Source organism: Physeter macrocephalus, chromosome 7 (assembly GCF_002837175.3).
Source record: "Physeter macrocephalus isolate SW-GA chromosome 7, ASM283717v5, whole genome shotgun sequence".
Taxonomy (NCBI): Eukaryota; Metazoa; Chordata; class Mammalia; order Artiodactyla; family Physeteridae; genus Physeter; species Physeter macrocephalus.
In genome coordinates this window covers 66,720,255-66,734,375 of record NC_041220.1, presented here as the reverse complement: position 1 = coordinate 66,734,375, position 14,121 = coordinate 66,720,255, and the positions used below count along the sequence as shown (strand labels likewise).

General features: G+C 42.4%; 2 protein-coding genes across 4 annotated transcripts in view; both read left to right on the top strand.

Annotated features, from left to right (window-relative positions):
• Positions 1-3,913, top strand: part of SCARB2 (scavenger receptor class B member 2) — a 74,054-nt gene extending 70,141 nt beyond the window's left edge. For both annotated transcript variants that reach the window (XM_007125049.3, XM_007125050.4), the window contains exon 12: positions 1,196-3,913. In XM_007125049.3, the coding sequence (XP_007125111.1) occupies positions 1,196-1,234 (39 nt within the window). In that variant the 3' untranslated portion in view covers positions 1,235-3,913. The remainder of the gene's footprint in view (positions 1-1,195) is intronic.
• Positions 3,914-8,087: 4,174 nt separating this feature from the next.
• The window catches only part of NUP54 (nucleoporin 54), a 38,134-nt gene continuing 32,100 nt past the window's right edge, over positions 8,088-14,121 (top strand). Inside the window, exons 1-3 of one of the 2 annotated variants that reach the window (XM_024115426.3) lie at positions 8,088-8,233; positions 12,045-12,128; positions 12,555-12,704. In XM_024115426.3, the coding sequence (XP_023971194.1) occupies positions 8,167-8,233; positions 12,045-12,128; positions 12,555-12,704 (301 nt within the window). In that variant the 5' untranslated portion in view covers positions 8,088-8,166. Of the gene's footprint in view, positions 8,234-12,044; positions 12,129-12,554; positions 12,705-12,837; positions 12,983-14,121 lie in introns of those variants that run through there. The other variant, XM_024115427.3, reaches the window with a different exon arrangement.

Genomic DNA, 14,121 nt, shown 5'->3' with positions numbered 1-14,121 from the left:
AATCTAAAACAGCTAAGCACCCGGGCTTTGGTGTCAGACTACCCAGGTTCAAATCCCAGTTTGGCCACTTAATAGCTGTGTGACCCTAGAAACTGTGCCTTGGTTTCTCTATCTGTAAAATGGGATGATAATGATAACTCGCTTAGGAGTTTTTTGTGAGGATTTGATGATATTTTAAACATAAAGCACTTGGCCCAGTGTAAGCATTTAGAAAGGGCTCAATAAATATTAGTTATATGACAAAATAGCTCCATAATTATAGAGCAAGGCAGCCAGAGATATGCTTGGAAAGAATCCCTGGTTTATCAGAAGATACCTACCACTGAGTCATCATTGCATAATAAATGATTGGCACAGGGGAGTAGTTCCTCTCCTGGAAGGGTGGGAACAGCCCCAAATGGGTGGTGGGATAAGTGGTTAGGTTGGCTTCCCTAAGTGACCAGCAGGCCAACCCAGGGGTCTTAACACCTTCAATGAGCCCTTCTTAAATTCTCACTAGCCTCTCTGTTTGCAATAAAGACTTTTTTTTTCCCTCTCTTCACTGCCTCCATTATGTGTCTGAGGCAAATGTGAAGTAGGAAATGAAATAGGCTGAAACCATCTAAATCATATAAGCTCAGATTTCTCTGTCTTCTGCGTGCTTCCAGTATGCCTTTCAACCCACGCCCATCACGTTAGCATAAATTAGGTGTGAGGCAATGATTTTTCCATTTCTATCTATGGATTGATCTTACAGTCACTGTAAGATGGATTGTACTGTCACTGAGATTTTCATAGGCACAGATGAAAGCCCACGTAAATATTATGACTGTTCCTACAATTAGCCATCTTCACATATTCAACAAGCAAGCATTACTGAGCACCCATCACCTCTGAGACATTGTTCTCTGATCGGCCTCCAACTGAAGGAGAGAAATTCAATAGGGTGTGATGAGGATTATGGTCCAGGTCAACACAAGGAGAAGGGTACTGGTCCAGTGTCAGGGTAGGGGTGTCAGAGTAGGCCTCCTGGAGAGGATTAGGGCTGAATGTTAAAGAAACAGCAAGAGGAAGCAGGCCAAGGTGATTGGGTGTTTGGGACGACAGTCTTCCCATCAGTTTCCCCTCCTTGCACCCCTCTCTCCACTTTTCACATCTGGGGAGAAGTTGGTCACGTGATCTCCTAACCTCACTGTCCTCTCTCACCTGGTCTCAGGGAACTGCAGACGAAAGAGCACCCCTCATACGAACCTAACCTAACCATGGGCTGCGCTTGGGGAAGGAAGCGTGCGAGCTGTCGTGACCTGGACCACGACAGTGGAGCAACTGTCTGCGTCCTCACAGGCTTGTGAGCTGGTGTGAGAGGAGGGAGGAGACCCCGTGCCTGCGTGTGATGAGCACCTTCTGGCAGAGGTTCAAGAACAGGCTGACCTGGTTGGCCATTAGGATCCTGTGGTCCCTGACAAATTGTTTTGTTTTTCATGTGTCTAGCAAGTATTTAATAAACTCTGGTATAGTAATTTTTTTGTTGTTGGGTGCTGGTAGCTCCAGAATTTTGTGACCACTGTCGTGGTTATAATGTCTGTGCATCACTTGTTAATGCTGCTTGGTCTAACCTTATTCACTACTCTTCATTCACCAAACTCTGTGCTCAAAATACATAAATACTGTTTGATGTTGTATTCCTCCATTCGTTTCATCCACAAAACAGAAGTGAATAAGATTTGGGGATGCAGGGTAAAATGGTAAGCCTCATTCAATATCATTCAAATGCATCTAATTTCCTCTTTTGAAAAGGTGCATATTGCATTTCTTGCGAATCTTCAGTTCATAATTCCTCCAGGAAAATAATTCAGACAGCTTTCCTACAGGGTAGGAATCAAGCAGGGAAGGGGTTTGTGGAGGTGGTACCCATGAGTTGATAGTGACAAGCACCTGAGGATTTTTGACTTGTACTTTTGTGAATTGAGAGAACGCATAAATGATGTTGGTGAGGACAAGTACAGATATTTCCTATAGAATAGAATGCTAGTTATGACATTTGTGGGTAGTTGGTTATTTTTTTAGTCAAAATGATCTTGATGTGGAAAGATGTTTCTGGGAGAATGTAATCAGTAACTGATTTTTTTCCCCAATCACCCTTGCCAAATGTGACTGTATCAATTACAATACTATTGAGTGATTATTTGTAAAATGATTTATAAATATAGGAAACCCATCTATCCACAGCCTAAGTTACACTTAAATTTCAGCAAGTCTGACTACACTAAATAGACATTTCTTCTAGGGCAGTCTTCTTGGTAACTTTGAAATTGTTTTTATAAGTTGTTCTTTTCTCAGATTCAGTTCCTTCTGATGTTTTGTGTCTCACTATCACTCACTGAATACAGAAAAATGTGCCCTACACTTCCTGTGACAATCATTTTGCTGACAGAGTGATGGTGTTTTAAAATATTGCACAGGAAGTGCCTTTAAGAAAGGTCCCTTGGGACCAGAGGCAGAGCCACCTCTCCACAGAAGACCTCTTGGCTTTCAGTGTAACCTAAGTCAGGATTGGGAACCATCAGCTGTCACAGAATTCAAGCATATTTAAGGGCAGTTTCTTTGATTCTCAATGTGCACTATTCATTTTTGATTGAGAAACCTGTACAGTTAATATGGCAAAGTGCACAGATAATTTCTTAACAACTGAATCATTCTGTAGGATTTTTTGTTTAAAACTGGGTTTCAGTGTAAGCAAATGAAGGAAAAAAAGCCACAGATTTCACAAATACAACTTCTGATCCCTGTATGGAGGTAAAAAATCATTTCGTTTCCTTGCCCCAATTTTCCCACTCTCTACACTAAAGCAATTTGTAATGTTTCCCTTTTTGAAGGGGCAGTTCATTAAACTCTCAGTTTCTCTATAAATTAAGATAGAACCTATAGATACCCCAAATCACTGAAATGTGAAAAGCTAAATTGAAGATATTTTGTCTTCAATAATGCCAAATATCTAGATTTTTAAAAAATTTATCAATATTTAACTAGATAATTGGCACATCTTATTCTGTTATGCACCCATTTATTCACATTAATAAAACAGATAAGTCAGTGCATACCCATTGATTCATTCTCTTACCAGAATATAATCATCTGTGAGGAGGAAATTTTTAAACACTGTGAGTGATAGATAATATTACAGTTAATGATGTACACCTTTTGATTGAATCCCACACAGTCAGGGCGGCCAAAAGCATAATATTTTCATGATTCTTAATAGTCACTTGGCTTAAAAATCACATTTGATATTTTCCTTCTGAGAAATCTGTGGCAAACCCATACACTGCAGTCAAGATTATAGATTGGTTAAGAAGAATGAATGTACCTATTTGGTTTTAGGTTGAAATAACAAACAGTTCCTCACGTTCATTTTTGTGGAGCCATTATCCTAGAAAGGTCCCCAAAGGCTTTGTGATTGTCACAATAAAAGAATACGGTGTCCTGTACTATGATACTCAATTTAGGGAGAAACCAAACAGAGAGAGGTTACCTCGCTTCTCTCAGGGAAAATTAGGAGTTGAACACAGGACAGGAAATGGGCTTTGCCACTTTCAGCTCCAGGCTTTTCCCACTAGCCTTTATTCTAGAAAGCTCACTAATGGTCAGGCAGACCAAGTACTACACAACTAACCTTTATCGGGCTTTTCACTTAAGAGAGGCTAATTTTTTATTTCACTTTCTCAAGATAAGAGTTCTGTAAAAGGTGACCACCATCCTTGGCCCTCTGGGCATTATCACTAGGATTAATTGCTTGTGGCTATTAAAGAGAATGCTGACCAGAATGTTCTTCCTATAGTTTATACCACTGGTTCCTTTCATGTGATCCTTGACATGTTTATTTCTACCCTTAATGCAATGAAATATTTCACTAATAAAAAAACTTTCTATGAAATTGCACTGGAAATTGTATGTTATGTCATCAGACGTTCAGTGGTCTATGGAGTTTCATTTGAAAGATGCTCTTCGCCCTCCTGATGGACTCAGGCCTGAGTCACACCCTTGGGCCACCTCTGATTTCAGCTCAGCTGTGGTGGACAGTTACAGGCAGCCTGACAAGCCCCACTTCAAGCAGGTCCCACACTGTGCTCTTCTGCCTCAGAGCTTTCTCCAGAGCCCCAGAAGGCCCTCAGGAGCATGGGGGTTAATACTCCCATGTATTGACGCTCAGTCAAAGGGGGCAAGAGTCAGCTGACAAGGGTTCCAGTCCCAGAGGGACAGTTCTCAGGCTCATTCTACTTGGTTCCTCAGCTAGGGTTGCCCACACCAGAAACTGCTTCCTATCATCATTTCTTCATCCCCGGTCTCACTCTACCCACCCCCTCACTGCTGCTTCCAACCAAATAATCTACCTGCACTAACATCCTTACTCAGGTCTGCTTCCAGGTAAACGCAAACTGAAATGCAGACAAGTCCACCCAGAGGGCTCAGCAAGACCAGAGAGCTGTTGGAGAAATACCAGACCTTTGTTTCTGTGGACATTTGGACTGAAGTTATTAGTCCAAAAGTTTAGATTACCTTTAAAACCTTTCCCATCCCAATAATATTGCAACTTATTTCCGAAGTCGGAGCAAATCCAGATCGATCATAAAATATTTAGTTCAGTGTTACAAATGTCCTTATGTATTAAGGACACTTGAACCTCAGCATAAGTGCTTCCTAGGAATCCCAAATCTGCTTAACTGGCTTCTGTCATAGGAGAAACTCCTTGTTTGATCATAAATGTAAACTTTCAACTAAGTTGCATGATGCTCTGGGAACCTGACTACGAGTTGAGGGAAGGCTCGCCCAAGGAAGTAACATTTAACTGAGACTGAAGAATAGGTGTTAATTAGGCAAAGGGAAGCATTTCAGACAGAGGTAGCAGGAGGTGCCCAGGAGCAGGAAGGAACATGTTACAAGCGACTGAGAAAATATTTGGCTGGGATTCAGAGAAGGAAGAATAGTGGGAGATGAGGCTGAAGAGAAAGGCAGCCTTATTGAGCCATGTCAAAGGTTTTGGTCCTTTTCAAGGCAAACGGGAAGCCATTGAAGTGTTGTGAACTGGGTTGTTGGTCAGTGTGTGTGTGGGGAGGGGTGGAATGGGAGATAGGACAGGTTTGTTTAGAAAGGCTCACTCTAGCTGCAGGGTGAATAAATTGGAAGAGAGTCAACGTGGATACAGGGAGGTCAGTTAGGAGGCTGTTGTGTTAGGTGGTTCCTTTAGGGTCCCCACTGGATCTTGTCTGGGTGTCATGCACTAGCCTGCAGGGTGAATTCCACAAAGCCACATACATAGCATAGGTCAAGTAATGGCTTTAATGGGGGAAAATAAATTAAGGAAAAAGGAAGGCACAGACCCTCCATCTTCCTGTCATCCCATGGTGAGGCAAGCTGAGGGCCAGGGCACTGTTTGGTCTCAGTGCAGAGGGCATATTCTTTCTAGTCCACCTTTTAATTTTTTTAATTTTTTAATTTTTTATTTTATTTTTGGCGGTACATGGGCCTCTCACTGCCGTGGCCTCTCCCATTGGCGGAGCACAGGCTCCGGACGTGCAGGCTCAGCGGCCATGGCTCACGGGCCCAGCCGCTCCGCGGCACGTGGGATCTTCCCGGACCGGGGCACGAACCCGCGTCCCCTGCATCGGCAGGTGGACTCTCAACCACTGCGCCACCAGGGAAGCCCTCTAGTCCACCTTTTTATAGGGCGAAGTATTGTCAATGGAGGAATACACAAGCAACTGAACAAGGGGCAGTTTGGACTTGGGCTGCCCATGGAACGTTGCAACCTCCACTGCTGGGGTGAAGAAGACACCAGTTACGTGGGACATAAGGTTGGGTGCAGCCCCTTCCCCTCCCCTAGGAGAAGGGGGAACCCCCAGCCACAGTCAGCTCATTTGCCAGGCAACCTAGAATGAATCCTGCTCATTGCACTGCAGTAGTCTAGGTAGGAGCTGGCAAACTTTTTTTCAGTAAAGGGCCACTTAGAAAATAGTTTTGGCTTTGCAAGCCTCTCTATCACAACTACTCGACTCTGTACTTGTAGCATGAAAACAGTCATAGACAACATGTAAGCAAATGCATATGTCTGTGTTCCAACGAAACTGTGTACAAAATAGGCAGCAGCCCACATTTGGCTCATGGGCTGTCTGCTGATCCCTGGTCTAGGCAAGAGATTACGGTAATTTGAATCAGGGAGATGGCGGTGGAAATGAAATATTTTAGAAATATTTAAAAGATAAAATATATAGGACTCGGAGATGAAAGTGGGAAAGGCAAAGGAGAGAAACGTCAAGGAAATCATTCAGTCATTCCACAGTACTGAATAAGGGCCTATCATGTGGGTGGGCACTCTGCTAGCACTAGGGACACAGCCAGTAAATAAAACAAAGTTTGCTGCCCTCATGGAGCTAACATTAAATGGGGGCTGGGGGGCAATAAATAGGTGGTGGTAATGCTAAGAATATTAAAGCAGCCAGTGACAGGAGTGGGATGTGCAATTTTAGAAAGGGTGATCAGGGATGGCTTCCTCCTGAAGAAATAGTCATCCATTCTTTTCCATCTGAGATCGTTCTCCCCTTCCATCCATAATTTCTGTGATTTGCCTCGGCTGCTTCTTCTTATCCCTCGCAGGCTCTCTTGAGGGCTGTCTCCTCTGGTCTAATTACTGATGCTCAGCTGCATCCTCTCACTTGATCCTCTCTCCCTGACAATCTCATTGGCTCCCAGACTTCAATTACACCCTAAATATGGGCCTCTCTGTTCCGCCTCAGTCCCACATACCCAAGCGCCAGCTGGATATCCTCAGCCACGTTGTCCTCAAATCCAGTAAGTAAAGAAAGGAGCTCATTTTTTCTTGTCTCCCTCCCAAATTCCAATGGCATCACAGTGTACAAGCCAGGACCCAGGGACTCTTGCTAGACTCCTCTTTGCGTGCCTCTCCACACCCATCAATCATCAAGTCTACCTGCTCCTCAGTCTCCATTCCTGCCGTCCTCATCCGTATATCAGCGTTCTCACTGGGACTTCTGCAATGACCACTATTAGCATTCTTTAATTGTATGAGTAGGTAACCCATTTACATTTTCAAAAACTAAATGAGGTGTATACTGCAAAGTCCTCCTCCACCCATCGTCTTGCCACCCAATTCATCTTCTCAGAGGCAACCGATGTTATTCATTTAAAAAATATATCTTTCCAGGAATATTTCATACAAATATATGTGATTACATATTCTAGCCCTCTTTTTTTCCCACACAAATTGTAGCATACCATATACAGTGTTCTAAATTGTGTTTATATAATTTACCTTTGAGATCTTTCTTTTCAGTACATAAAGAGCTTTACTTGGCTGAATAGTATTCCTTTGTATGAATGCAACTATTTAAGCAAAACACTGTTTCCAATCATGATATTATAAATAATGCTGTAACCTATAACCTTGTATTCCATTAATTTTGCCAAATCATTTACAAGATAAATTCCTAGAAGTAGCATTGCTAGGTCCAAAGACAATTTTAATTTCGATAGACACAATGACTTTGTTTTTTTTATTAAAGTTACAGAAGCACATAGATTTAAGAAGCAAATAATTCTACAAAGTTTCTACCAAGAATTCTACAAAACAAAAAACTGAAATGGACATCATTCTCAGAGGCACTTCTTTTAGCCTTCTTCTTTTTTCTTTCTTTCTTTCTTCTTCTTTTCCCCACCATTACCCCATGACTTTAAATGACATGCTGCTTCGTGAATTTTCAGTTTTACTGTTATCCACTGTCTCTCCACTATGGAGAATAAGGATTTAGCTTTCTTTCCTACCCTGGCTTCATTGGACACTGATATTCAGCCTGCTGCACATCTTTTCCAAGGGGCCTCCCTAAAGCAAGTTTTTAAGGGCTCTCAGGCGGCACGCCACGGCGAGCCTCCCAGCGTCTCACGTTGGTTGCGACGCTCCACACCACGTGAAGCCACAGGCCCCCGGAAGCAAGCCCGGCCAGGGGCGTTCCCTCTCCACGCTCCACCCCCTACGCTTTTCAGGCGTTCCGGCTTCTTAGGCTAGGCCAGAAAAGAGGCGGAACTCCTAGATCCGGGGGTGGTTTCCCGGCGGATCGAAGAGTGGAGTGCACCGCGTGCCGCGGGAGCAGCACCCTGGGCCACTGCTCCCGCGACATGGCCTTCAACTTTGGGGCTCCCTCGGGCACCTCTGGTACCGCTGCAGCCACCGCGGCCCCCGCGGGTGAGTGAGTCCCCCGGACCTTCTCCCGGGGAGGAGGGAAGGCCTTTGGTCCAGCCCTTCGGTACGAGGCTCTTCGGCTTGGGGATCCTGGGGTCTCCTGCCCGCGCGGAGACTTTAGGGGCTTCGGAAAAGGGCGGGCGGCAGCAGAGCGGGCGGAGGCGGCTCCTGAGGAGGCCGCGGGGAGAATGGAGGCCCCAACCCGGAGCTCGCGCGCTGCGGGTGGGTCCCCGCAGGGCCCTCTCCTCCTAGGACTCGTTTCCCGCCGCCCGGGAGTCGGACTCGGAGAGACCGGAGGCGGCTCCTCTCACCCTTTGCCGGAAACCCATCCTTCCCTCCCCAACCCTACTCACCCCTCCCCACCTCAGCGTCCGGGACGGGCGGGAACGCTCGCTTGGTTCCCGCTGCTGGGCTGGGCGAGGACAGGGCTGGGGAGCCTTGGGCGCTGCTCTGCGGCTCCCTCGGCCCTGGCCCCTTCGGTTCTTGCTGCGGGTCTGCACGTTCCTGCTCCTTCCCGTCCCCGCCTCCTCGGCTTTCTTAACTCATTTGGAGCAAAGTCAGGGTTTGTCTTTGTTCACTTCTTTGAAACCTCCTGCAAACTCTTCTAATCCTTACCTTGCTTTCTTTTCTTTTTCTTCTTTCTTCTTCCCCCTCCCCCTTTTAAAATTCTGTTTGTTTCTTTGCCTACACGCCTATCAGGATTTGGTGGGCTTGAGACTGCCAACTCCACCGCCAGTGGGTTTAATTTTGGGGGTTTCGGATTAACTGCTAATCCTGCAGTGAACTTTAATATTGGGAATTTCGGTGTTTCTACTACCTCGGCGACTCCGTTCAATTTTGGTAACAGTCTGGCAAGTGCAGGTAGATATGCGGGTCGTCTGTGTAACGAATGTTGGGAGCTGGAGTCCAAGAATATTTTGTGGTTCCAGAGTTTGGGAAAGAACAGCGACTTGTCTAACAAGGAAAGGAAATTCATTTACTAATGTTAGATCAAAAACATTTGTACCAAGTTTTGACTCTCTTAAAAGATTTGGTTTGGGGAAGTCTTGCAAGTTATAAAGTTCCTTTGTTAAATTTGCATTTAATTGAACAGAATATACCTTCCAAGTGATAAGTATTTGGAATGGATTTTTATTTTGAGTAGAATATATCTTCCAAATTATTAGATATCTCTTTCGAAGTATAAGCTCAACAGTCAGGCCCGTTTTCCTGGAATTCTTGGACTCCTGCAGTCATTTTTTTCCATTTTTCCTGCATCTTTCATTGGAATTTCATTTGATTGTCCTTGTGTTTCCTGAGAGAAACAAGTCTTATACGAACAGCAGCAACCTGTCTTGTTTTTTAACCTGTACAATAATAATAATGTGTTTCTTTGGCCAACTGAGCAGATTAGGATACATTTCTATAAGGTAACACAATTATAGAAAGAATCCCCAGTTCTTTACTGGATTTTTTGAGAAATGATCAGAGAGAGCAATTTAATTTATTGTCAGATAGCATTAACTTCTAAAAGATAGGCTAGACGTCTTTGTACTCAAAAAGGTAATTATGAAGATTCTGGTATCTATATGGATTGTTTGAAGCTCGTTGGAAATTCTGCAAAACACAGACTATAACGTGTGTGTGTGTGTGTGTATATATATATATATATATATATATATATATAAATTTAAAATAGGTCTATGTGTACCTTGCATACAGTGACCCTATAGAAAAGCCTTGTTCCTCAGCTGCTCGTATATGAATTTATTATTCATATTCTCTTACATATGCCACTTATGCCCATGCCAATTATATGCATTTGGTAAGCATGATTTATTCCCTACGACATATTTGGGAAGTCTGGCATTTTGTGCAGTTACTTGTTACTGCATTGTGAATATGACCTTGGCAATCTGATTCGAAAACGTTTTGAAGAATACTTGAAATTCCAAAGATTAAACAAACCATATCACTAAGGTATATTTAAAGTGATCACATATCACTGTTGTTTGGTATGTTTACTTTTCCCTGTTTGCTTAAAATTGGCACTGGGTAAAACAGAAACATTATTTTGAAGTTTGTGTTTCCGAACAAACCCACCCAGCTCATAATTCAACAGTAATAAATAAACTTGTTGGTATTTGCTTGATTTCATGTTCATTTGGAGTTATCACTGTGAAGTTTTGAGTTGTGATAATATAACTGTTTTAACTACTTTTATGTATGTTTATGTATGTTCATCAACTTCAGCAAAAGGCTGATTGAAATTCTTGTTTACTTTTTAATTTTATATCCTTGCAGATCCATTTTTACTAATAAACATTTTCATATTACGGAGCATGTTAAGATACCAATGTTTTTATTGTATAGCCCATTCAGAATATATCTTAGTTTTCTGTGAAAATTAGAAGTAATGAAAAAGATTAGGAACAATGTTCAGTACTTTAGGTGATTTTTATCAAAATGTTTACAGTTTGCAGTACTGCAGTAGAACCTACAAGTAAACAGAGTATTTGGTTGTGCCTGCATGCAACATGTAGTCTATTCTTGAGTAATTTTCCAAGTCAGAGTCATATGATGACTATCAGTGGGTTGGGTTTTTTTCCTTCTTATATCTTTTATGTTACAATATTGATGAATCTCTGTCTCTTATGCCAGAAATATATGAGAATAAAAATTAGAATCCCAGAGAGTCTGCAGCATAACTCAGTGCTAATTGTTCAAACATTTGTCTTAAAAGTCTTTTTTGATACCACATTGGTAATCAGGTAAAGACTGACAGTAAGGGGAGAAAAGCCATTGTGTATTGGCCAGAAATCCATTCCATTCATGTCAGCTTCGATATGGTTAAGATTAATTTCATCTCTAGATTTATCTAAAAGTGAAATTTGTGCATCTGTCAGTGTTGTGGCACAGAGCCCTGTGATAGCTCTGCTCTCCTTGCCGGCCACTGCTGCCTTGTGATTTTTTTTTTCCCCTTATCTCTTCAAGAAACACATTCTTGTTTACATACCAATATAAGAGTCAGTATATTGGTATGTTTCATTTGAAAAGTTGCTCAGTCTTGATGGAGACTAAGTAGAAATATAAGCTAAAGTAGAGTATAAATTAATTCACTGAAGCCAGGGTTGCAAACTGGCAGCACAGTCTGCCAGTATGATCTGTTTGTCACACTGTTTTAAAAATATTTGAATTAGTTGCAAAAATAATCAATTGACTTCAGGTTTAAAACTGTGTAAATTTCACACAGAAAATCTAGATTTTCTATTTCTCGGGAAAAATGGGAACATATAACACTACTAAACTACTGCTACTAAATTCTAAAGCCTGCGCTCTACTAAATTCTGCAGCAGTAATTTGCTGGAATTTAGGAACTGCTGCCATTTAAAAAAAACTGTTCACACTGATCTTCTGGCAGTCAATAAACACCTAGTCTATTTCATTCATGAATGTTATCAGCCTGTATCTTGTAGGCATTTGAATTTGCAACCCCTGCTGTAAAAGTACACAGTCATTTTAGCAACACTATGGCAATAGGCTTATTAACATGTTTACTCAGCTGTAGCTTAATCACCTCTTTAGTCGAAAGGTATATATTGCATTGTGGTATTTCTACTTTAAATACTTAGTAGCTCATTTCTTGCAACATATTGACTTCTTGATTAGTAGTATAGTTTTTAAAAAATTGACGTTAAAGTAGAGAAAGGAAAAGTTAGACCAATATATTTTGTCTTTATATAGAGTAATTGCTTATCATGTAATTTGAAAAGGAAATTACCTCATGTATACAAAAGATTCTTCCTTGCTGTTTTATTTATCCTTTTTTAATTAGGTGGGTTTAGTGGATTTGGGACACCGTCTACAACAGCAGGTTCTGCGTTCAGCTTTTCTGCTCCAGCTAACACGGGCACTACTGGTAAGAGGACATCTTTTTAAAAAAAATTTTTTTTTTTTGGCTGTGTTGGGTCCTCGTTGCTGCGTGCAGGCTTTCTCTGGTTGTGGCGAGCTGGGGCTACTCTTCGTTGCCGTGCGCAGGCTTCTCATTGCGGTGGCTTCTCTTGTTGCAGAGCACAGGCTCTAGAGCACGGGCTCAATAGTTGTGGCTCGCGGGCTCTAGAGCGCAGGCTCAGTAGTTGTGGCGCACGGGCTTAGTTGCTCCGCGGCATGTGGGATCTTCCCGGATTAGGGCTCGAACCCATGTCCTCTGCATTGGCAGGCTGATTCTTAACCACTGCGCCACAAGGGAGGCCCAAGAGGACCTCTTATAGCATTTGTAGAAGCAAATGAGCTACAAGTCAGCTTTTTTTTTTTACCTTAAACAATTTAAATTTTTCATTCAAAGGACTCTTCGGTGGTGCTCAGAACAAAGGTTTTGGATTTGGCACTGGCTTTGGCACAACAGCTGGAACTAGTACTGGTTTAGGTACTGGTTTGGGAACTGGACTTGGATTTGGAGGATTTCATACACAGCAGCAGCAGCAGCAACAAACTAGTAAGTATAAGAGGTTTTCATTTTCAGATATAAAACCATAACAATGTAGGCAACATTGTTGAGTGCACTGTTCAAAACACTTTAGTGGATATCTTTTTTTTTTTTTTGGAGGAATTATAAATTCAAAGGACTCTTCGGTGGTGCTCAGAACAAAGGTTTTGGATTTGGCACTGGCTTTGGCACAACAGCTGGAACTAGTACTGGTTTAGGTACTGGTTTGGGAACTGGACTTGGATTTGGAGGATTTCATACACAGCAGCAGCAGCAGCAACAAACTAGTAAGTATAAGAGGTTTTCATTTTCAGATATAAAACCATAACAATGTAGGCAACATTGTTGAGTGCACTGTTCAAAACACTTTAGTGGATATCTTTTTTTTTTTTTTTTGGAGGAATTATAAAGTATTCCAGAAACTTCTTCCTGTGTTTATATATGATGATAGCACCTGGAGAGGAGACAGATTGGCATGATTCTGATTATAAGGCCTCTGTGTTTAGTATCATTCCTTTAAAATTTTTGTTGTTGTTGATAAAAATAACACAAATATAGAAAGCGGCACAAAAGTACAGCTTCGTGAATTGTATATAAGATGAACGCCATTGTAACCACGACCCATGTCAGGAGGTAGACCCTGGCCAGCCACTTCAGAAGCCCTCCACATTTCCCTCCTAGACACTTCCCCATCAGAGGAAATATAGTTTTGCCTTTTGTGTTGATCACTTCCTTACTTTTCTTTATGGTTTTGTCTTGTATTGTTTAGTTTCATTTGTCTTAAATCTCTGTAGGTTCCCCTTTTAGCTCTTTCTTTTTTATTTATTTTTCAATTTGTTGAAGAAATCAGATTGTTTGTCCTGTAGAGATTGTCAGTCAGAACTTTACTGATTGCATTCCTATTGTATAGTTAGCATATCCCTTTGTCCTCTGTATTTCTTGTAAATTGGGTTGGATCTAGGGGCTTATTTACGTTGATAGTTCAGGTTTTTGTTTGTTTGCAAGACTACTTTATAGGTAGTGTTTTGTTTTATGTTTTTTTTGCGGTACGCGGGCCTCTCACTGTTGTGGCCTCTCCCGTTGCGGAGCACAGGCTCCGGACGCGCAGGCTCAGCGGCCATGGCTCACGGGCCCAGCCGCTCCGCAGCATGTGGGATCTTCCCGGACCGGGGCACGAACCCGTGTCCCCTGCATTGGCAGGCGGACTCTCAACCACTGCGCCACCAGGGAAGCCCGGTAGTGTTGTATTTTTATCAAGAGGCATATAATGTCTGATTCTCTAGTTTTTTGTGATGTTAGCAGCAGCCATTGGTGATCATTACCTAGATCCATTAATTCATTAGGGGTTGTAAAATGGTATTATTCCAGGGCTTCCCTGGTGGCACAGTAGTTGGGAGTCCGCCTGCCAATGCAGGGGACAGGGATT